At 45.4% G+C, this 24,594-nt stretch overlaps 1 protein-coding gene across 1 annotated transcript in view; it reads left to right on the top strand.

The window, feature by feature from the left end:
• Positions 1-24,594, top strand: part of LOC126091920 (serine/arginine repetitive matrix protein 1-like) — a 369,225-nt gene that overhangs the window by 325,565 nt on the left and 19,066 nt on the right. The window contains exon 5 of the mRNA XM_049907238.1: positions 19,876-20,043. Within this exon, the coding sequence (XP_049763195.1) occupies positions 19,876-20,043 (168 nt within the window). The remainder of the gene's footprint in view (positions 1-19,875; positions 20,044-24,594) is intronic.

The following is a 24,594-nucleotide window of genomic DNA, read 5'->3' as shown; positions in this document are numbered from 1 at the left end:
GCGATCTAACTCATCCCGCAGGTGTTTCCATTGGGTTCAAGGCCAGTCCATTCAGGAATGTTATAGTCCACGAAGTATCGAGAGGTAGCAGAAATCAGAAAAGCAAGAAACTTAACATCTTAATCGGTGATCACAAAGTAAATAAAGTTAAGGAATTCTGCTACCTACGCAGCAAAGTAAAATCAAATGGCTCTGAGCACTATGGGACTTAACATCTGAGGTCAGCAGTCCCCTAGAACTTAGAACTACTTAAACCTAACTAACGTAAGGACATCACACACAGCCATGCCCAAGGCAGGATGCGAACCTGCGATCTTAGCGGTCGCACAGTTCCAGACTGAAGCGCCTAGAACCGCTCGGCCACACCGGCGGGCGCAGCAAAGTAACTCGTGACTCAAGGATAATACAAAAAAACAAGCTAGCATTGGTAAAAGGGGCGCAGCTGGCCAACACAAGTCTACTAGTATCAAACACATGTCTTAATTTCAGGAAGAAATTTCTGAGAATGTACGTTTGGAACGCAGCATTGTGTGGTAGTGATACACAGATCATGAGAAAACCGGAAAAGAAGAGATCAGTAGCATTCGAGATGCGATGCTACAGAAAAATGTTGAAAATTTAGTAGACTGATAAGGTAAGGAATAAGGACGTTCTCCGCAGAATCGGTGAGAAAATAATGTGGGAAAACACTGACAAGAAGGAGAGACAGGATGGTAGGACATCTCGGAATAGCTTCCACGGCTGTAGAGGGAGTTGTAGAGGGTAAAAATTGTAGAGGAAGACAGAGATTGGGAAACATCGAGCAAATAACTAAAGACCTAGTTTGCAAGTGCTACTCTGAGATCGAAAGGTTTTTCACAGGAGAGTAATACGTGGCGGACCGCATCAAACCAGTCAGAAGACTGATGACCCCAAAAAAATTGTCGACAAACCATTGCCTCAATGATGCTGCTTTATGACAGGGTGCATTATCTTACTGATTCAAAGAATCATCTTTTCCGAACTGTTCCTCTACTTTACGAAGTAAACAGTGCTGTTAGAATTCTTCCGTGTTTAGCGTTTTCTTAAGCGCAATTTGGCAACCAGACCCTAACCTTAAAAACATTCAAACACCGCAACATCACCTCCTCCGTACTTCACCGTTATCTCTGCACATAACGACATTCGCCAGACCCAGACCCTTCCATCGGACCGCCACGTGGTATACTGTGATTCATCAGGCCACATCACTCGTTTCCAATCATCCACTGACCTGTGCCGTCACGTTTTACACCATATCAAGTGTCGCTTAGCATTAACTACATAAATGTGTGGCTTAAGAGGAATTGATTGTTCATTGTACCCCCTCTTTTCCAATCTCTTCGCACAGGCACTGTGCTACCTGGACTGCTCGTACTACTTTGGAACTTAATGAGTGATTCCTTCCTCTAGTTCCATGCGATTTGTTTACAACCACCCTCGGAAATGCTCGACGTTCCCTGTCCGTCAGTGCACAGGTCTTCCCGGTATTAGTTTAGCTGCCGTTGTTCCTTCTCGTTTCCGTTTCACAATGACGTCACCAGCTGTTCACGTGGGCAGCTTTCAAGAGCTCAAATGTCTCTGATGTATTCACTATTCAGGCGACATCACATGTCTAGTCCGTGTTCGAAGTCACTGAAATTCTTGACTGACCCATTCTGCAGTTACTGGCGCTCAACTGATAACACAGTACTTCCCGCCTACTTTTATACTGGAGGGTCCGTCTTTCGTGATACGTAGTGGTCAGTTCAGCATTACTTAGAGGAATCCAGATACGTCTGGACTCATAATGTTTACAGCTGAAGAAGAATTCCATAGTTTAAACCATATCGAGTTCCTGCAGCAATTCATCTAAATGGTTCAAATGGCTCTGAGCACTATGGGACTTAACATCTGTGGTCATCAGTCCAACCTAACTAACCTAAGGACATCACACAACACCCAGTCATCACGAGGCAGAGAAAATCCCTGACCCCGCCGGGAAACGAACCCGGGAACCCGGGCGCGGGAAGCGAGAACGCTACCGCACGACCACGAGCTGCGGACAGCAATTCATCTAAGAGATGAAATAAGACAATAAACTGGTAGCCAAGATAGCAGGAATTCTTTTTATTCCATGATTACCGGTTTCGGCGAAACTAAGCCGCCATCATCGGATCTTAGGACACATACAGGTTACAACGTCAAGGCAGACAATGGTGATATTAATAGTTGCCTGTAACGCGCAGGCTTTACAAAATTGTCACACGTAGCACATAGGCGTCTTTTTTTCATCATAGGTCATAGGGACATATCTTTCCGGATTGGTCTTACTAGATAACTCGTTCTTATTTTTATTTCCTTTTACATTCTTATAAATAACGTCGACTATAGATGGATCGTATCCATTATTATGTGCTATGTATTTCAGTGTTGCTATTTCTTTCTTTATACTGTCTTGTTCCAGGGGTAGTTTTATAAGTCTATGAATCATCGAATAGAAGTAGGCCTTTTTGTATTTGGGAGGGTGACATGATTGGGCGTTAATAATAAGATCTGTAGAGGACAGTTTCATAAAAATGCTGAACTTATGGTGACCGTTCACTTTCGTAATCGTCAAATCTAAATAATTAATGCTACAATTGCTCTCAAGTTCAAGAGTAAAAATAATCTGATTATCCATCGCATTAAGGGCTGCAAGGTATATGTTAATGTCATTGAGGTCGCCTCGGATCAGGGTAATGACATCGTCAAAATATCTCTTATAGTATATAGTTTCCTCTTTCAAATTTGCATTATTACTGAAAAACTTATTCTCAAGGTGGTTAATAAAGATATCTGCCATTGTACCTGAAAGGCAACTTGCCCATCGCAAGCCCATCACGCTGACTATATATTTTATTATTGAACTGGAAGTAGTTGAACGAGAGAGACGTTTCCAACAGACCAATGAATTCTATGTAAGCCTATGAATTCTATGTAAAGCCTGCGTGTTGTAGGCAACTATTAATATCACCATTGTCTGCCTTGATGTTGTAAACTGTATGTGTCCTAAGATCCGATGATGGCGGCTTTAGTTTCGCCGAAACCGGTAATCATGGAATAAAGAGAATTCCTGCGATCTTGGCTACCAATTTATTGTTTTACAAGCATCTAGATCGGTCCCACATGAGCGCAATGTACTCCCTACAAAATGAAATAAGACGTTGTCTTAAGATACATCAAGTGTGCGCATATTTATGATACACTGCTTTCTTTAATAACAGCTGTTTATATAAACGTATTGTTAAGTAATCAGAACAAAATAAATGCAATTTTTGTGCAACTTTCACCTGTGACTCCTGGGACGGGGCGTCACTCTCAGTTTTCACAACAAACATCCTCCTCTGGTTTTTTCTTCCTTTTCCCCCCTCTCACACACGTGCTGTTGTGGCGTATCGCCGACTAATCTGTTGTAAGGAAGTTACGTCACAATTGGGGCACGTCCGGAACGCTCGCCGGGCGTGAAAACGCCGACATGAAAGACCACAGCGCCAGGTAAGCCGGAAGAAACAAACGTAACAGCATCCTAAAACGGGTGCTGGCTCTCTCTGTCCCACAAAATGGCGTTGCCAATGCTGGCACCGATCGAGATGGCGCAGTGGTAATGTCCTGGACTCGTATTCGGGCAGACAGCGGTTCAAAACCCCGTCTAGCCATCCTGATAAGTTTTCCCTGATTTCTGTAAACTGGTTAAGGTAAATGTCGAGGTTGATGCTTTGCGAGAGCACGACCGAGTCCGTTCCCCAGACTACCACAACCCGACCACGTGCTGATTCCCTAACGATCTCACAGCCGATGGTGGCATTTAGTCTCGCTGGAACATTTTGCGCCGACATAGTGTAGGTCAGAACTTAACAGCGGCACGTAGGTGATACTATTTCACAAATCTGATGTGCTGGGAAGTTCGGCAAAAGGGGGGGGGGGGGGGGTTAGTACACAACCACAATCAATGTATCGATCTATCGATCTATTTCGCTGTAGACCGGGAGACGCAACTATAACTAGCCCTCACGTAATAGAAAAGGAGATCAAAGAAATGGTTCAGTAATTCAAAACGTGGTTCTTAAGCTACGATGACGATCAAAACAAACGGAGTTAACGTTGAAACTTCCTGGCAGATTAAAACTGTGTGCCCGACCGAGACTCGAACTCGGGACCTTTGCCTTTCGCGGGCAAGTGCTCTACCATCTGAGCTACTGAAGCACGACTCACGCCCGGTACTCACAGCTTTACTTCTGCCAGTACCTCGTCTCCTACCTTCCAAACTTTACAGAAGCTCTCCTGCGAACCTTGCAGAACTAGCACTCCTGAAAGATAGGATATTGCGGAGACATGGCTTAGCCACAGCCTAGGGGATGTTTCCAGAATGAGATTTTCACTCTGCAGCGGAGTGTGCGCTGATATGAAACTTCCTGGCAGATTAAAACTGTGTGCCCGACCGAGACTCGAACTCGGGACCTTTGCCTTTCGCGGGCTAGTGCTCTACCAACTGAGCTACCGAAGGAGTGCTAGTTCTGCAAGGTTCGCAGGAGAGCTTCTGTAAAGTTTGGAAGGTAGGAGACGAGGTACTGGCAGAAGTAAAGCTGTGAGTACCGGGCGTGAGTCGTGCTTCGGTAGCTCAGTTGGTAGAGCACTTGCCCGCGAAAGGCAAAGGTCCCGAGTTCGAGTCTCGGTCGGGCACACAGTTTTAATCTGCCAGGAAGTTTCATATCAGCTCACATTCCGCTGCAGAGTGAAAATCTCATTCTGGAGTCAACATTTTCTACAATTTGTTTGGGTTCTGACCTTCAAGAAGTAAGATAATGTTCTAAATTTGTAAGATTCGAAGAGGTTTCTTGGTCTTTACTCAGATTTTTAGAAACTGCTAATTCTGGCTTCCTAATTATAGGGTGTAAGACCAAAAATTCTAAGTTCCGGTATTCGCTTAGTGTTGCACCTTTTTTTCTGTCGCTGATTGCTACTATCGCCACCGGCAAAGCTTTTGAAAAACGTCAACAACTCGGAAGTTCGGATTCCTTCGTAAACTGTAGTTCCTGCCTTAACTGGCTGAGTAACGCAATTCGCAGCTCTTCGAAGGGCAAGGGCGCACACCACCACTACGGAACTATTTGCATGACTTTAGACGGAAGCATAACCTAATCCGTGTTGTATGAGCCCCGTGTGGCGTCGGACTGTAACTATGTTGCACCTCTCTGGAGGCTGTGACTCGTGTCTCCGGTAAACACAGCAAAACTCCTGTGGCAGACACTAGAAGAGAGGCCGTGTGCGTCGCGGAAAAAACCACTACTGAAATTCTTAGAGCATACGTTCCAAGAAGATTCAGCCAGCATACTACTTCCTCTCACGTACATGTCGTGAAATGACCGTGGAGGGAAAATCAGACAAATTCCATCTCCATTCGGACGCTTATCAGTCAGTCGTTTCTGTCGAGAATCGTTAAAAAGGAGGCAAATCGCAGTGGTACATGAGTATGTAGATTTTCTTAGACATGCCTTGTATATTACAGGATCTACAGCTATGCTTCGCAAGCGTCTGTGAAGCGCATGCGACAAATTACTTCTCATTCTACCATTTACCAGGGTTTCTTCCCGTTCCATTCATCGTTGAGCGAAGGAAGAATGCGTTGTAATTAATCTAATTCTGCCTCCACTGTCCCTGCGGGAGCGATATAGAGGGGCTGTTGTGTATTGCCCACTTAAAGCTGATTCTTGAAACTTTGTATGGAGGCTGGATAGTTGGCCTTCAAGTGTCTATCAGTTAAAGTTTTTCAGCATCTCTGTGACACTCCCCGATGGGTCAAACAAACCTTTGGCTATTCGTCCCAACCGTCTTAGTACACGATCAATATGCCGTGTTAATCCTATTCGGTATGGATCCCGCACACTAGAGCAGTATTCCAGATGGGATGCGTATATGGTTTGTAAGCAATCTTTTTTGCAGACTGATTGCCTTTTTCTCATTATCCTGCCAATAAAAGGAAGTCTGCCACCTGCATTATCTATGACTGAGACTAGGGGAGCATTCCATTTTATATCCTTATAAACTGTCACATCCAGGTATGTATAAGACTTGACTAATTTGAACTGTGACTCACAAATATTGTAGTCATAGGATACTACGATTCCTCGCTTTGTGACGTTCACAATTTTACAATTCCGAACATTTAAGACAAGCTGCGAATCTCTGCACCTCTTTCAAAAATTATCACGATCTACATCTACATCTACATCTACATGGATACTCTGCAAATCACATTCAAGTGCCTGGCAGAGGGTTCATCGAACCACCTTCACAATTCTCTATTATTCCAATCTCGTACAGCACGCGGAAAGAATGAACACCTATATATTTCCGTACGAGCTCTGATTTCTCTTGTTTTATCGTGGTGGTCGTTTCTCCCTATGTAGGTCGGTGTCAACAAAATATTTTCCCATTCGGAGGAGAAAGTTGGTGATTGGAATTTCCTGACAAGATTCCGTCGCAACGAAAAACGCCTTTCTTTTAATTATTTCCAGCCCAAATTCTGTATCATTTCTGTGACACTATCTCCCACATTTCGCAATAATACAAAACGTGCTGCCTGTCTTTGAACTTTTTCGATGTACTCCGTCAGTCCTATCTGGTAAGGATCCCACACCGCGCAGCAGTATTATAAAAGAGGACGGACAAGCGTAGTGTAGGCAGTCTCCTTAGTAGGTCTGCTACATTTTCTAAGTGTCCTGCCAATAAAACGCAGCCTTTGGTTAGCCTTTCCCACAACATTTTCTATGTGTTCTTTCCAATTTAAGTTCGATTGGATATTCGTGCAGCTTTTTTCATACAGTGCTGCATTATAAATGCGCACATCACCTGCAAAAGAGGCTGATGTTACTATTAATATGCACATCAAATGAATTCGCAATTGGGAATAACGACTATCATCAGCTGTAGAATGGAATGATAACAATGGAAATTTGTGCTGTACCGGGACTCGAACCCGGATTCTCCGCATATTGCGAGGGGTTGCCTTTTCATTTGGCTATCCGTACACGACTGACGGCCAGATCCAAACTTCCATATGTCGCCAACCAGGCGTCTACGACGTGCACTCGTACATCCACTGTGTGTATTCCCGTACAGGTCAGACGTTGTAGCTGAAAGTCGCTTGCCTGGTATCGGCAGATGAATACGACACTGCAATGCCTGTGTTATTCTGGTTACGATGCAAAGTTCTTTTGGACATGCATGACACTTCCCGGAGCACGCCTTATCTTGAGTTTTACAGACGTCAGCGGCGCTCCATCAAAAATAAAATGGCACATCTCTGTAACAAGACAACCTCCATCCGATCGAATTTTGTTTTAAACATAATATAATCGTGCGTTTGTTAATATAATTCGTCGAACATATCTCATGAAATGGACAACTGCCCCTCTCGAGAACCATCCGCGAATAGGGAAGACGGGGTAAGTACAGGTTCTTCACAGGTACAGGAACCGACTACCGCTTTGCACCGGAAGCCGGCTAGCGGAGTCTTATTTACAATTACGGGATCTCTCTGTTGCCCGGCGTAACAGAGCGAGAGAAGCTGTGTATAGAACGTCTGCGGCCTGGTGAGGCGGGCGCAGACTGCGAGCAGAGCGCCTTGTGGCAGGGCCGCGGCGGCGCTGGCGAGTGAAAGTGGACGGCCGCCGGCTCGCAGCAGGGAAAGTGGTCGGCAGCGGCCCCCACTGCGCCTGCGCCGCGCCACGTCACGCCCCTCAGGCATTCCTCCCACTCGTGCTCGTCCACACAGCCGCTTCACATCGGGATTACTGGGCCGGTGACATCATCAGCGTGGCGGCGATGCGAGCCTCGGCAGTCGACAAGCGACCTGTGGATGACGTCACTAATAAAAACACGGCATTACCACAACAAAACCCTGCAGTCTATCGGGACTTTCACAGGGTTAGGAGGTTGGTAATGGGATCGATCTTGTCGTCTTCGAAAATATTGAAACCTGGAAATATCAGACCACAGTGGAGTAAATAAATTGCTCGACAGTTGCTAGCAAGGGAACCTCCCCATCGCACCCCCCTCAGATGTAGTTATAAGTTGGCGCACTGGATAGGCCTTGAAAAACTGAACACAGATCAATCGAGAAAACAGGAAGAAGTTGTGTGAAACTACGAAAAAAATAAGCAAAATATGCGAACTGAGTAGTCCATGCGCAACATAAGCAACATCAAGGACAAGTATGAACTCAGGAGCGCCGTGGTCCCGAGGTTAGCGTGAGCAGCTACGGAGTGAGAGGTCCTTGGTTCAAGTCTTACCTCGAGTGAAAAGTTTAATTTCTTATTTTCAGACAATTATCAAAGTTCAGGCACTCACACGTAATCAACTTCGCTCTCCAAAATTCCGGAACATGTTCAGATTTGCTTGGACATATGCAGGATTTGACAGCCTACACAAGGAAAAATTTGAAAACGTTAAAAACTTATATTTTGACACAACACAGGGAAAACTGTGCGACTGTGAAACTGTTGCATTCATTTGTTGCAGTTTATGTGACACACTCTTATGTTTTCATCACCTTTTTGGGAGTGATTATCACATCCACAAGAAAACCTAAATCGGGCAAGGTAAATCCCATTCGCCAAGTGTACAAGTTAGGTGGGTCGACAACAAATTCCTGTCAGGTGACGCACATGCCGTTACCAGTGTCGTATAGAATATATCAGACGTGTTTTCCTGTGGAGGAATCGGTTGACCTATGACCTTGCGATCAAATGTTTTCGATTACCATTGGAGAGGCACGTCCTTTCGTCTGCTAGTCGCAGGGTTTTGCGATGCGGTCGCAAAACGCAGACACTAAACTTATTACAGTGAACAGAAACGTCAATGAACGAACGGACAGATCATAACTTTGCGAAAATAAAATTTTCAATCGAGGGAAGACTTGAATCAAGGACCTCTCGTTCCACAGCTGCTCACGCTACCCACGGGTGGTGGTGGTGGTGGTTAGTGTTTAACGTCCCGTCGACAACGAGGTCATTAGAGACGGAGCGCAAGCTCGGGTTAGGGAACGATTGGGAAGGAAATCGGCCGTGCCCTTTCAAAGGAACCATCCCGGCATTTGCCTGAAACGATTTAGGGAAATCACGGAAAACCTAAATCAGGATGGCCGGAGACGGGATTGAACCGTCGTCCTCCCGAATGCGAGTCCAGTGTGCTAACCACTGCGCCACCTCGCTCGGTCGCTACCCACGGGACCACTGCGCTCCTGAGCCCCGTATATCCTTGATGTTGCTTATCTTGCAGATGGACTACTCAGTTTGTATATTTTGCTTTTTTTTTCATAGTTCCACACAACTTCTTCCTGTTTTCTCGATTGATCTGTGTTCAGTTTTTCAAGGCCTATCCACTGTGCCAACTTATAACTAAATGTGAGGGGGGTGCGATGGGGAGGTTCCCTTGTAAGGAACAACTGGCACTTGCCAAGGAATGACTGCCAATTGCTATTGAACAACCGACCGTAGCTATAGAGCAACCGACAATTGCTACGGAACACCCGAAAAGAAGGAAGATCGGGTCCAACAACCCGTCGATATCGTGATCATTAGAGACGTAGCACAGGCTCGGATTGCGTCAAGGATGGGGAAGGAAGAAAATCGGCTGTGCCCTTTCAAAGGAAGCATCCTGGCATTTGCCTGGAGAGATTTAGGAAAACCTAAACCTGGATTGCCGGACGCGTGTTCAAACCGTTGTCCTCCCGAATGAGAGTTGAGTGTGCTAACCATTGTGCCATCTCACTTGGTCGGAACACCCGAAAAATGATAGTCTAAGGATATGGAGAGGGCGGGACGTGTTAATTATAGCGAAGCGAGTGCGTGAACGTTCTGCACGCATTCGACAGTTCATGCAGTACTGTATTTGACGAAGGTGGTTGTGGAACCGATTAGTGCGACATTCCGTGTGGTACGGCAACATGTCTGCAAGGCAGTGTTTGAGTGCTTACGATCGTGGATGAGCAGGTGGACGGCTCAAAGCCAGTCGAAGTATCGCCACTGAGGCCACAGTAATGGGTGTATCCAAAAGCGTCATCTCGCGATTTAAAAAGGGCAGCTGCATGTGGAATGCTAGGCGGAGCACCATACCGCAAGAGGATCGGTATGTAGCTGTGGTGGCGAAAAGGAACAGACATTTCACTCCTAGGCAGATCGCAACAGACCTTGAAACCGCTACTGGTACACGTTTCTCTGCCAGAACCATTTCGTGGCGATTAAATGAGGCTTGTTTCTGTGCTCGGAAGCCTCTTAAATGCAACTACGCCATCGTCGAGAAAGTGTTCATTGGAGTTCGGAGCAGTTTGGTTGCGCTGAGCAACAGTGATCCAGCATGACGTTCTCCGACGAATCCCGCTTCACAGTGGCAACAGATTCTAGCCACCAGTTAGTGTAGAGAGAAAGGGGAACACATTACACACCGCATAATTTTCAGGAAGGTCTTCCGTATGGCCTAGGCGTTATGGTCTGGGCAGGCATTATGCACAATGGCCGAACAGCGCTGCATATATTTGCGTGATTTACCGTTACAGCACAGCGTTATTGCAGGGAGATTGTTCTCCATCGTGTACGTCTGTTTAGGGGTGCGGTAGGTCCCGACTTTTTGTGTATTGACGACAGTGCCCTCCTTACACAGGACCGCTGAGGTGTCAGACTTATTGGAAAGTGCAGATATTGAAAGTATGGAATGGCTTGCGCACTCCGCGGACCTAAACCATTCACAGCGTGTCTGGGATGCTCTTGGCAGAGATGTCTCTCGACGAACACCCTCTCCTCGAAACGTGCAAGACGTAAAAATCCGCCTTGAGAGAGAAACAGGGCAATACCCGTCAAAGATATTGGTAGCCAGCATGGACAACAGCTGCAAAATGTGCATTAGTGCTCGATGAGGGCATATTCCTTAATATTACTCCGATATCGACCTTTATGTTGGAAGTCCTTGTAACGCGCCCGGGGATACAAATGGGGGTGGGGTACTTTAAACTGGTTGTTGTTTCGTGACCGTGCGCCCTGTCCACACCACGTAGCTGGTAATCCCGCGGCGGTCGAACTGTTCTGCTCCACACTGCTGCTGGCTTGCCTGAAATTATCTATCGAAAAAATGCAAGCGGGTTTAGGGGAGCCACTCAACGTTTAAACACAACACTGTCCTATGTCTGGTACGAACATCTATATTCTGAGACGATATGGAAACCACAGGTTGCACTGTTTACACTCCAAATCGTAAATGTTTATCCCAGTCAACAATCTTGATGATTAACAGTCCAAAAATATAATTCAGACGAACGTACGCGTAACCGACACGACGCGGGTGATTGTTGACGATGCGGAAGCTGAATGATCGAACGAAAGTTCTTACGCTCGTCACACATACGGATATCTGGTAACAGTCCTCCTTGTCACTAGTAATGATGTAATACTGTTCGTAAAGTTAATTTTTCAGTTCTCAGTTCTCACTTGTACGAGCGTGCGCGTAACCGTCGCGGCGCGGCTGTTTGTTGATAATGCGGAAACGCGATGATCGAACGCACGTCCTCACGCTCGCAACAAGACGCTGGCACTTGACTGCACTCTTTTATGGTAACTACTTTCTAGTGATTCACATCAGTTCATTCTGGGAGACCGAACACGGCGCAGATGATTGATACTGTGCGACACGCAACGAGAGGATACACAAATACGTTATCGGCGGCACTGCTCATTTTTAATTACATCTTGACGCACTTTCCTCTGAATTACTTCCATGTTTAATCACTTTCCTCTAGTAGCACTTGTAGCAACACTTCAACCTGAATGCTAAAAAACCCTCTCACATGCAGAGCTACACACTACACAATATAACAGTACCGTGTCCCGCGCTCGACTCTCTAGACGCGGTTGCCCGCAAAGATACTCCACAACTAAGCCAGCGATATGACAATACGCTTACATCCTGTGTCAAACATGAACGTTGTCTATGTCTGTTACGTGCTTTCCTATGTGGTGAAATCTGTACCATTTTTATTTACAAACGTATCACTCCACCTCCATTGCGTATGTGCTGTGTATCATCTCGTCCATCATTGCCTTTGATTGCCGGCGCTTCAGTCTGGAACCGCGCGACCACTACGGTTGCAGGTTCGAATCCTGTCTCGGGTATGGATGTGTGTCATGTCCTTAGGTTAGTTAGGCTTAAGTAGTTCTAAGTTCTAGGAACTGATAACCTCAGATGTTAAGTCCCATAGTCCTCAGAGCCATTTGAACCATCAAAGCCATTGCCTGTGATTGTTCCTGTCTCTGTTCCTTAGCAATTGTCGAGCCGTGTATATGAGTGATTGAAAGTCATGGAAATGCTCATTATGTGACGTTACTAGCGGGCCCTCAAAACTGCAGTAACAAGGCGACGTTAGGTAATTTGACAATATTTACACAGTGCCTAGAATAATGAATAACTTTTGAATATCTGCATTGACAGTCGTTGCCGTGGCAACTAATTTATTAATAATAGGGATAGAATCTGATGCAACAAATTAAGATTTGTGAACGGTACTTGGATCTGGGTCTCTTGCTTCTAGGCAGATGTAACCGCTACAGCACCGTAGCACTGTACCTACCACAGCTGCACAGATTGCCCCAGTTCAGTGCCCTCCCTAACACAAACTTCAGTTCACATTTCCAGCCCATTTTCCCCAAAATAATTTGTTGCAAATACAGCATCTAACGGGCATAGCAGTCACATTTCACTTCGTCTTCGACGGACGTTGGTAGATAATTATGGTAAGGAAGTGAGAAGAAAATAAGTTTAAAAAAAAAGGCTTCCAGGAATAGTGTTTCCGATCGTGTAGGCCTCATATTGCAGATTATTTAGACCAGAAATGAAAACAATAATTGGAATAGATTGGGAAAATATTGATGAGATAATGTAAACAGTGGCAGCTGAATGAGTTGCTTTTCCTTTGCAGGACAAAGGACCTCGAGAGACGAGATGTCAGAAAAGATAGCCTAAGGTGGCGCCGAGCGAAGGTGACAATAACACAGTTGTGAAACCGCTACCGTTTCCGCCCTTCACTGACGCAGACGTGTGGTGAGTGAAAGGCGGCCGGACACACGGGGGGACGTGAAAGTGCGGCTCCCACATTTGGACAGGATGCCCACTATTTGCGTATCCGCACTGCTGCTGAATCTGTTTCCTTTGCATTTTCCGTACGGTCTCACGCTTATGTCCTCACGGGCTTCTAAACGCTAACGATGATATGAGAAAAAAAGAAACAATTTGATCTTTATACAGACGCTCTCGTCTTACAGAGTCTACAAGCCACGGATTTATTTGCGAACCGCAAGAATTTCTGATTCCAGTACTGCGTACAGAATCGTTGAGCGAAGTGGTGCAATGGTGAAGGCGTGAATCCATATTATGGAAGACAAGGTTAAACTCAACAGCCGATCAAACAGCTTTAGGTTTCCTGTTCTTTTTTTTTTTCACTCAAGGCGAAAGCAGGAATCGTTCCTGGACGAGTGAACGTCCAGTGCCATAGGGTGTCCTACAGTCATGAGGGCTGATACCCGAAAGTTGAACTACTGAGTTGACATTGTATAATTACATATTCATTAGACACATATAGTTGTTAATTTTTTCATGTAATTGCAATTAGAGCTCAACGAAACTCAGAGGTTAGCAACAGCCGCCGACAGGATCTTCCTTGGAAAAAAAATTCCAAGAGAAAAAACAGGGTATCAAATCTTAAACCAACCGACGTAACATGGGTTAACTGTAATTACTTCATCTGATCACTCGTGTTCCCTATGGCTTCAGAATATCGATGTGACAGCGTCTAGTATTCTGCTACATCTTGAGATGTGAAACTACCGGCGGCTTTCCTATACTACCACAAGGAAGCTTTTTTTTTTTTACGTATGCGATCAGTGTGTTATTAGATTCCCTAAAAACCGGACGTGGTGAACAGTCTAAAAACTGAGTGAGGACATATAAAAAGGGGGCTAACCTAAGAATTATTTTTTTTTCTAGATCGTTATCCTCCTGTCTGTTACTTAAGAATATACGATATTGTCAGCGAAATTGAAATTATCAATGTTTCATTCAGATTTTTATTCGAAAATTGTTGTTTTGTAACATGAAACAGAGGGATGCTGTACTAAGAAAAGAAAACACTACGGATTTATTATATATCGCTGGAAAATGCAATTTCCTTAACAAAAAGATAGCAAAAAAATATCAAACATCGTTACAATACTTCGTCGAACGTACATAACAGATGTTTCTATTATTCGTAAACAGCTTTCGCATTTATCAATAATACAAGGAGACTCTTGCCTTTCATCATGATGAAGAAAATTGTACTGAGTACAAAATAACAGCAACAACTATATTTTTGTATATTTGCGCATGTAAACTGTACTTGGATCTGAAGTAATTGCTTTGGTCACACAAAAATGCAGAACATACGCGATCAATTAATTTTTATTACTTATAAAATGTTATTTATATTGTATATATGCAGACTGAACACTTATATCGTATAAGGATATAAAATACACGATGGACTGACACTGAATGATGTGCGGTTCTAATTATGTGCAAAACAAACAACGGAAAAATAGGATAGTCGTCGACACTCATTTTGTCTCTTAAACATTCATTTACGTTTCTGTCCCTACCAATTGTACTAGCAATCCTACCGTTTACTAAGACATTTATGTAGTGTACCAAAACTACCACCGAGCAAGGTGGCGCAGCGGGTAGCACACTGGACTCGCATTCGGGAGGACGACGGTTCAAACCCGCGTCCGGCCATCCCGATTTAGGTTTTCTGTGATTTCCCTAAATCGCTTCAGGCAAATGCCGGGATGATTCCTTTGAAAGGGCACGGCCGACTACCTTCCCCATCCTTCCCTTCGGGACGGATGACCTCGAAGTTTGGTCCCCTACCCCAAACCAACCAACCAAAACTAAAGTTCCGTAGTGTTGATAGAACACAACTCTAGTTACAGGACAAGGGGCAGTTGCATTCCCCTTCCCTTCCCTTGATACGTCCTTATTAGACACGCTGGACGAAGTTCGTTGGCTCATACACGTACGTACAGGGTGTTTCAAAAATGACCGGTATATTTGAAACGGCAATAAAAACTAAACAAGCAGCGATAGAAATACACCGTTTGTTGCAATATGCTTGGGACAACAGTACATTTTCAGGCGGACAAACTTTCGAAATTACAGTAGTTACAATTTTCAACAACAGATGGCGCTGCAAGTGATGTGAAAGATATAGAAGATGACGCAGTCTGTGGGTGCGCCATTCTGTACGTCGTCTTTCTGCTGTAAGCGTGTGCTGTTCACAACGTGCAAGTATGCTGTAGACAACATGGTTTATTCCTTAGAACAGAGGATTTTTCTGGTGTTGGAATTCCACCGCCTAGAACACAGTGTTGTTGCAACAAGACGAAGTTTTCAACGGAGGTTTAATCTAACCAAAGGACCGAAAAGCGATACAATAAAGGATCTGTTTGAAAAATTTCAACGGACTGGGAACGTGACGGATGAACGTGCTGGAAAGGTAGGGCGACCGCGTACGGCAACCACAGAGGGCAACGCGCAGCTAGTGCAGCAGGTGATCCGACAGCGGCCTCGGGTTTCCGTTCGCCGTGTTGCAGCTGCGGTCCAAATGACGCCAACGTCCACGTATCGTCTCATGCGCCAGAGTTTACACCTCTATCCATACAAAATTCAAACGCGGCAACCCCTCAGCGCCGCTACCGTTGCTGCACGAGAGATATTCACTAACGATATAGTGCACAGGATTGATCACGGCGATATGCATGTGGGCAGCATTTGGTTTACTGACGAAGCTTATTTTTACCTGGACGGCTTCGTCAATAAATAGAACTGGCGCATATGGGGAACCAAAAAGCCCCATGTTGCAGTCCCATCGTCCCTGCATCCTCAAAAAGTACTGGTCTGGGCCGCCATTTCTTCCAAAGGAATCATTGGCCCATTTTTCAGATCCGAAACGATTACTGCATCACGCTATATGGACATTCTTCGTGAATTTGTGGCGGTACAAACTGCCTTAGACGACACTGCGAACACCTCGTGGTTTATGCAAGATGGTGCCCGGCCACATCGCACGGCCGACGTCTTTAATTTCCTGAATGAATATTTCGATGATCGTGTGATTGCTTTGGGCTATCCGAAACATACAGGAGGCGGCGTGGATTGGCCTCCCTATTCGCCAGACATGAACCCCTGTGACTTCTTTCTGTGGGTACACTTGAAAGACCAGGTGTACCGCCAGAATCCAGAAACAATTGAACAGCTGAAGCAGTACATCTCATCTGCATGTGAAGCCATTCCGCCAGACACGTTGTCAAAGGTTTCGGGTAATTTCATTCAGAGACTACGCCATATTATTGCTACGCGTGATGGATATGTGGAAAATATCGTACTATAGAGTTTCCCAGACCGCAGCGCCATCTGTCGTTGAAAATTGTAACTACTGTAATTTCGAAAGTTTGTCTGCCTGAAAATGTACTGTTGTCCCAAGCATATTGCAACAAACGGTGTATTTCTATCGCTGCTCGTTTAGTTTTTATTGCCGTTTCAAATATACCGGTCATTTTTGAAACACCCTGTAGCTGCTCCGCAAGCCACCGTACGGTGCGTGGCAGTGGGTATGCTGTACCAGGATACCTTTTCTGTTCCACTCGTAAATAGAGCGAGCGAAAAACGACAGTCTTTACGTCTCCATATGAGCCCTAATTTCTCGTATCTTATTTTCGTGGACCTTCCGAGCGATGTATGTTGGCGGCAGTAGAATCGTTCGGCATTTAGTTTCAAAAGCCGATTCTCTCAATTTTTTCACTAGTGTTTCTCGAAAAGAACGTCGCCTTCTCTCGAGGGAGTCCCACTTGAGTTCCCAAACCGCCTCCGTAACACTGACGAGTTGTTCGAACCCGCCGGTAACAAATCTAGCAGAGATTTTCTCTGAATTGCTTCGATGTCTTCCTTCAATCCGACCTGGTACGGATCCCAGACACTCGATCAGTACTCAAGAAGAAGTCGCACCGGCGTCCCGTATGCGGTCTCCTTTACAGGTGAAAATGAAACGTCGTGCGGCTAGGACTTCCCGTCGGGTAGACCGGTCGCCTGGTGCAAGTCTCTCGAGTTGACGCCACTTCGGCGACTTGCGCATCGATGGGGATGACACGATGATGATGATGAAGACAACACAACATCCAGTCCCTGAGCGGAAAAAATCTCCGACCCGGCCGGGAATCGAACCCGGGCCACTTTGGACAGCATTCGGCCGCGCTGACCACTCAGCTTTACAGGTGAAACACACTTCACTGAAATTCTCCCAATAAATCCAAGTCAACCCAGAGTTCTCACACGCTCGTTCCAACTCATATCGCTTTGCAACGTTACGCCCAAATACTTAAACGACTTGACTGCGTCAAGCAGGACTCTGGTAATACTGTATCCGAACATGACAGGTTTGTTCTTCCGACTCATCCGCATTACCTTACATTCTTGCACGTTTAGGACTAGCTGCCATTCATCACACCAACTGGAAATTTTGTGTAAGTCGTCTTGTGGGACTCTGTCGAAAAATGGGCTTCATTCCTACAGAAATCACAGTGTTAAGGTACGTTTACACTGGGATACATGTATCGCGACATGTATGAGCGACATGTCAATTTGACACGTCGCGATACATCACCTCATACAAAAATTCACGGAACTTGTATGCGGACCATCGAGCTCATACATGTCGCGTATACATTTTGTATATCGCTTTTTGGCCATATACGCGACATGTATGAGCGACATTTGAACTCGCGCATGCGTAGTACTATCATTTCCTGTCGTCTTGTCGCCTGCAGCTTATTTTGACGATTAGCGCATGCGTAGTACCAGGCTCTTTGTTTGAGTTTTGGAGGTGCCGACTATCGTTTCGACGTTAATGTATCTGCATAGAACATAAAAAAGTGCCATATGCAACATTATTCTTCGTGTTTGCGAGGCCATTGTGCAAGTTTTATTCCAAGAAGTGAAGGTAAAAGTTTTCTATATATCAGAGTATGTAATACATTCTATAATTTTTTCATGCATCTGGCACGTATATCAATTTTTTGCTATTATTCCGGCGGCCTCGCGTGATAATGTTGACAACGGATGCCGACAATCGTGTGTGAGACGGTGACATTAGCAACCGCGCGACAATGCAAATGTTTTGTAATGAAATCTTCGTTTCAAGAGGAATCCCCAGTGGCCAAAAAACGGAGTGTTACTGCCAACTGATCCTCTGGAGGAATCGCTTCCCGAAAGTTTGTGTTGGTTTTGGACACAAGAGGAGCCACAAGTGATAACAAACCGCGGAAATCCTCCATACTCATCCTAACATAATTTCTAAAATATGCGCCATCCTTTAGCGTTAATTCGCGAGAAACTCTCTCTGCCACCATCTACGCTTCCTCCGCCTTTTCTTCCTATCATCTTCCAAAAGAGCAAGTGTACCAGCACATAAAAATGTGAAATCTTCCAAATCGTCGTCGAAAGCTGTCGCACAGTGATACATATCAACCAGCGTATACGCACGCTCATACATATATGAGGTTGATACTTGTCAACTCACGATACATGTCGCAAAGTCGCATATACATGTATGTCATACATGTGCCGATACAAATGGCAGTGTATACGCACCTTTACAGTGCTGCATTGGGCAGTTTTCGGCCGGCCTCGGCAGCTGATGTCCTCGTTTGGCGCCCAGGTGGTGCAGCAGACAGAGGTGTCTGACAGCAAACGTTAAAACCTGCGAAGATCCCAGCGAGGATCCCCCCCACTCTACCTCCCTGCGACACTCACCCCGCACTCAGCTCGCCCACGACGGGTCCTCACCCCACCCCCATACCTCGCTCACGAACGGGACCTCGCCCCACCCCCTATAGTTCCCTCACAACGGAAGACCGGAAACAGTACCTGCATTTGCGTATGGAAAATACGACTGTCTTCGTAACGTTTTTGTTGTCAGTATGATTTTTATATTCTTCATTTCTTTAGGTCTAATGAGTCAAGCTACATTTTATAAACAGAGACTAGAAACAAGATAGAGAAGCTAATGCAAATAGTGCAAGCTGTTTGGTGGATAAAGCTTACATTTATCTCTCTACTGACATAACACAGTATTTTTGCCGTGCTGTTTTGGTTTGTGTTTGTTCTGTGTCTTATAATCTGGAAAGATTTTTTTGGACGAATAAAAGAAATAAACTCTGTTGCCATCTGCGGCATCGTAAGCTTTTATTACCGACATACGTAACATTTCCAACCACATTATTTGCGAAGTGTAGTTTTCCTGAAAGATCACGTCATATTAAGAGATTAATTTGATGATAATTGGCTCACATTATAATTAACAGACAGCACGTTTGTACTTCGCTTTCATTTATTATTTTAAATCATTCGTGATTTTTTGTTCCGCTTGTTGTAAATACCATTAGGTACCGGAAATCCATTTTAAGTTATAGACACTTCTACTTCATCAATAACATACAGTTATAATGGTAGTCGTGTCTGTAAACGTTTACATTAATACCTGAAACTTAAAGTCTTTGCATTATACGTTGGAAATTGTTCATTTTCTAGTTCTCGTTCTAGGAGTAACATATCTGCGACGATGTGTATCATTTTGCTCCGGTTGGGCGGAGCATCTTGCTCACCAGGGGTGGAGCTTAAGTGGGGTGGGCGGGGACTATGTGTCGGGATCTTCGCAGGTTTTAAGCTCATGTTGTCTGACACCGCGGCCCTGTTTTGTTCCAGACGCTGAAGCCGGAGCAGGTGGCGGGCAGTAGGCAGCGGCTGGCCACGCCCAGTCCGGCGGCGACCCCCAGCCCCGCCGTGCTGCGCCACACCAGGGACAGGGACAGGGAGGCCGGCTGGTTCAAGTCGCTCGACAGGCTCACCAAGAAGAGCCGCGCGCGCGACAAGGTGAGTCGGGAGGGCACCGCCTCCTCGCGCTGCGTTGGCGTTTCGGACCGCAAAGCGATTCAGACCTGGTAATTAACGAAGGCAAGGTTGGATTACGATCGTGGACGGAGGCCAAATCAATTACTATTGGTTTTCTTTGCAATTTCACACATTTACTTCAATAAATAATTTTTGAAAAAAACCCAATGAGGTAGCAATCGAAATTTTAAGGCACGTAAGCGTTTCTGAAGAAGAGAAATTTGTTAACATCGAGTACAGATTTAAGGGTCAGGAAGTCGTTTCTAAAAGTATTTGTATGGAGTGTAGCCGTGTATGGAAGTGAAACGTAGACGATAAATAGTTTAGACAAGAGGAGATTGGAAGCTTTCGAAATATGGTGCTACAGAAGAATGCTGAAGATTAGATGGGTAGATCATGTAACTAATAAGGAGGTATTGAATAGAATTGGAGAGAAGATAAATTTGTGGCGCAACTTGAATAGAAGAAGGGATCGGTTGGTAGGGCATACTCTGAGGCATCAAGGGATCACCAATTTAGTATTGGAGGGCAGCGTCGGGGGTAAAAATCGTAGAGGGGAGGTTGTGTGGCGCCACTCCGTGGATTGCCGTTTTGTGATGAACCCACTTTTCATCGCCTGCACGATGTTCGACAAAAAAGTCTCACAATCAGCCTCACAGAGCCCAAGCAATAACGCCCAGATGGTCCTTCGTTGGTCTTTATGATCTTCCGTCAGGCGGCGTGGAACCCGCTTGCACGCTCCTTCGAGTACCCCAGCTGGTGAACGTGTGTGTCATCACTACCAACAGACGTGCCCAGTTGTGCAGCGAGATGTTTCTGATCCGTCGGTCACCCCAAATGAGGGCATCCACACGTTCCAACATTGCAGGAGTCACGGCTGTGTGCGGGCGGCCGGCGCGTGGGAGATAGGACAGATTCTTACGATCTTATTGCGATAATGACCGATGCCTCACCCGAGAACTCGCCGTGTTTTTGTTCACTGCCAGGTCTCCGTAGACATTTTGCATGTGCCTATAAATACAGGGTGGTCCATTGATCGTGACCGGGCCAAATATCTCACGAAATAAGCGTCAAACGAAAAAACTACAAACAACGAAACTTGTCTAGCTTGAAGGGGGAAACCAGATGACGCTATGGTTGGCCCACTAGATGGCGCTGCCATAGGTCAAACGGCTATCAACTGCCTTTTTTAAAATGGGAACCCCCATTTTTTATTACATATTCGTGTAGAACGCAAAGAAATATGAATGTTTTAGTTGGACCACTTTTTTCGCTTTGTGATAGATGGCGCTGTAAAAGTCACAAACATATCGCTCACAATTTTAGACGAACAGTTGGTAACAGGTAGGTTTTCTAAATTAAAATACAGGACGTACAGGGTGTTTCAAAAATGACCGGTATATTTGAAATGGCAATAAAACCTAAACGAGCAGCGATAGAAATACACCGTTTGTTGCAATATGCTTGGGACAACAGTACATTTTCAGGCGGACAAACTTTCGAAATTACAGTAGTTACAATTTTCAACAACAGATGGCGCTGCAAGTGATGTGAAAGATATAGAAGACAACGCAGTCTGTGGGTGAGCCATTCTGCACGTCGTCTTTCTGCTGTAAGCGTGTGCTGTTCACAACGTGCAAGTGTGCTGTAGACAACATGGTTTATTCCTTAGAACAGAGGATTTTTCTGGTGTTGGAATTCCACCGCCTAGAACACAGTGTTGTTGCAACAAGACGAAGTTTTCAACGGAGGTTTAATGCAACCAAAGGACCGAAAAGCGATACAATAAAGGATCTGTTTGAAAAATTTCAACGGACTGGGAACGTGACGGATGAACGTGCTGAAAAGGTAGGGCGACCGCGTACGGCAACCACAGAGGGCAACGCGCAGCTAGTGCAGCAGGTGATCCGACAGCGGCCTCGGGTTTCCGTTCGCCGTGTTGCAGCTGCGGTCCAAATGACGCCAACGTCCACGTATCGTCTCGTGCGCCAGAGTTTACACCTCTATCCATACAAAATTCAAACGCGGCAACCCCTCAGCGCCGCTACCATTGCTGCACGAGAGACATTCGCTAACGATATAGTGCACAGGATTGATGACGGCGATATGCATGTGGGCAGCATTTGGTTTACTGACGAAGCTTATTTTTACCTGGACGGCTTCGTCAATAAACAGAACTGGCGCATATGGGGAACCGAAAAGCCCCATGTTGCAGTCCCATCGTCCCTGCATCCTCAAAAAGTACTGGTCTGGGCCGCCATTTCTTCCAAAGGAATCATTGGCCCATTTTTCAGATCCGAAACGATTACTGCATCACGCTATCTGGACATTCTTCGTGAATTTGTGGCGGTACAAACTGCCTTAGACGACACTGCGAACACCTCGTGTTTTATGCAAGATGGTGCCCCGCCACATCGCACGGCCGACGTCTTTAATTTCCTGAATGAATATTTCGATGATCGTGTCATTGCTTTGGGCTATCAGAAACATACAGGAGGCGGCGTGGATTGGCCTCCCTATTCGCCAGACATGAACCCCTGTGACTTCTTTCTGTTGAAAGACCAGGTGTACCGCCAGAATCCAGAAACAATTGAACAGCTGAAGCAGTACATCTCATCTGCATGTGAAGCCATTCCGCCAGACACGTTGTCAAAGGTTTCGGGTAATTTCATTCAGAGACTACGCCATATTATTGCTACGCATGGTGGATATGTGGAAAATATCGTACTATAGAGTTTCCCAGACCGCAGCGCCATCTGTTGTTGAAAATTGTAACTACTGTAATTTCGTAAGTTTGTCTGCCTGAAAATGTACTGTTGTCCCAAGCATATTGCAACAAACGGTGTATTTCTATCGCTGCTCGTTTAGTTTTTATTGCCGTTTCAAATATACCGGTCATTTTTCAAACACCCTGTAGGTACGTTTGAACATTTTATTTCGGTTGTTCCTATGTGATACGTGTACCTTTGTGAACTTATCATTTCTGAGAACGCATCCTGTTACAGCGTGATTACCTGTAAATACCACATTAATGCAATAAATGCTCAAAATTATGTCCGTCAACCTCAATGCAATTGGCAATACGTGTAACGACATTCCTCTCAACAGCGAGTAGTTCGCCTTCCGTAATGTTCGCACATGCATTGACAATGCGCTGACGCATGTTGTCAGGTGTTGTCGGTGGATCACGATAGCAAATTCCTTCAACTTTCCCCACAGAAAGAAATCGGGGAACGTCAGATCCGGTGAACATGCGGGCCATGGTATTGTGCTTCGACGACCAATCCACCTGTCATGAAATACGCTATTCAATACCTTTTCAACCGCAGGCGAGCTATGTGCCGGACATCCATCATGTTGGAAGTACATCGCCATTCTGTCATGCAGTGAAACATCTTGTAGTAACATCGGTAGAACATTACGTAGGAAATCAGCATACATTGCACCATTTAGATTGCCATCGATAAAATGGGGGCCAATTACCCTTCCTACCATAATGCCGCACCATACATTAACCCCCCAAGGTCGCTGATGTTCCACTTGTCGCAGCCATCGTGGATTTTCCGTTGCCCAATAGTGCATATTATGCCGGTTTACGTTACCGCTGTTGGTCAATGACGCTTCGTCGCTAAATAGACCGCGTGCAAAAAATCTGTCACCGTCCCGTAATTTTTCTTGTGCCCAGTGGCAGAACTGTACACGACTTTCAGAGTCGTCGCCAGTGCAGTTCCTGGTGCATAGAAATATGGTACGGGTGCAATCGATGTTTATGTAGCATCCTCAACACCGACGTTTTTGAGATTCCCGATTCTCGCGCAATTTGTCTACTACTGATGTGCGGATTGGCCGCGACAGCAGCTAAAACACCTACTTCGGCATCATCATTTGTTGCAAGTCGTGGTTGACGTTTCACATGTGGCTGAACACTTCCTGTTTCCTTAAATGACGTAAGTATCCGGCGAACGGCCGGACACTTGGATGATATTGTCCACGATACCGAGCAACATACATATCACACGCCCGTTGGGCATTTTGCATACATCAACACGATATCGACCTTTTCCGCAATTGGAAAACGGTCCATTTTAACACGGGTAATTATCAGGAAGCAAATACCGTCCGCACTGGCGGAATGTTTACCACGTAGTTATACGTTTGCGACTATTACAGCGCCATCTGCCACAAAGCGAAAAAAGTGGTCCTACTAAATCATTCACATTTCTTTACGTACTACACGAATATGTAATAAAAATGGGGGTTCCTATTTAAAAAAAAAAAAAAACAAAAAAACGCAGTTGATATCCGTTTGACCTATGGCAGCAGAATCTAGCGGGCCAACCATAGCGCCATCTGGTTTCCGCCTTCAAGTTACACGAGTTCCGTTCTTTGTAGTTATTTCGTGACATATTAAGCCCGGTCACTATCAATGGGCCACCCTGTATATGCGATGCTCTAGTTTTCCGCCTAAAGAAATTCAGTGACAGCTCTCTGCTTTGAGGGCATCTCGTTACAGACGCCATTTTGAAGGCTACG

The sequence above is a fragment of the Schistocerca cancellata genome, chromosome 7 (genome assembly GCF_023864275.1).
Source record: "Schistocerca cancellata isolate TAMUIC-IGC-003103 chromosome 7, iqSchCanc2.1, whole genome shotgun sequence".
NCBI lineage: Eukaryota > Metazoa > Arthropoda > Insecta > Orthoptera > Acrididae > Schistocerca > Schistocerca cancellata.
This window is presented reverse-complemented; position numbering and strand designations above follow the sequence as displayed.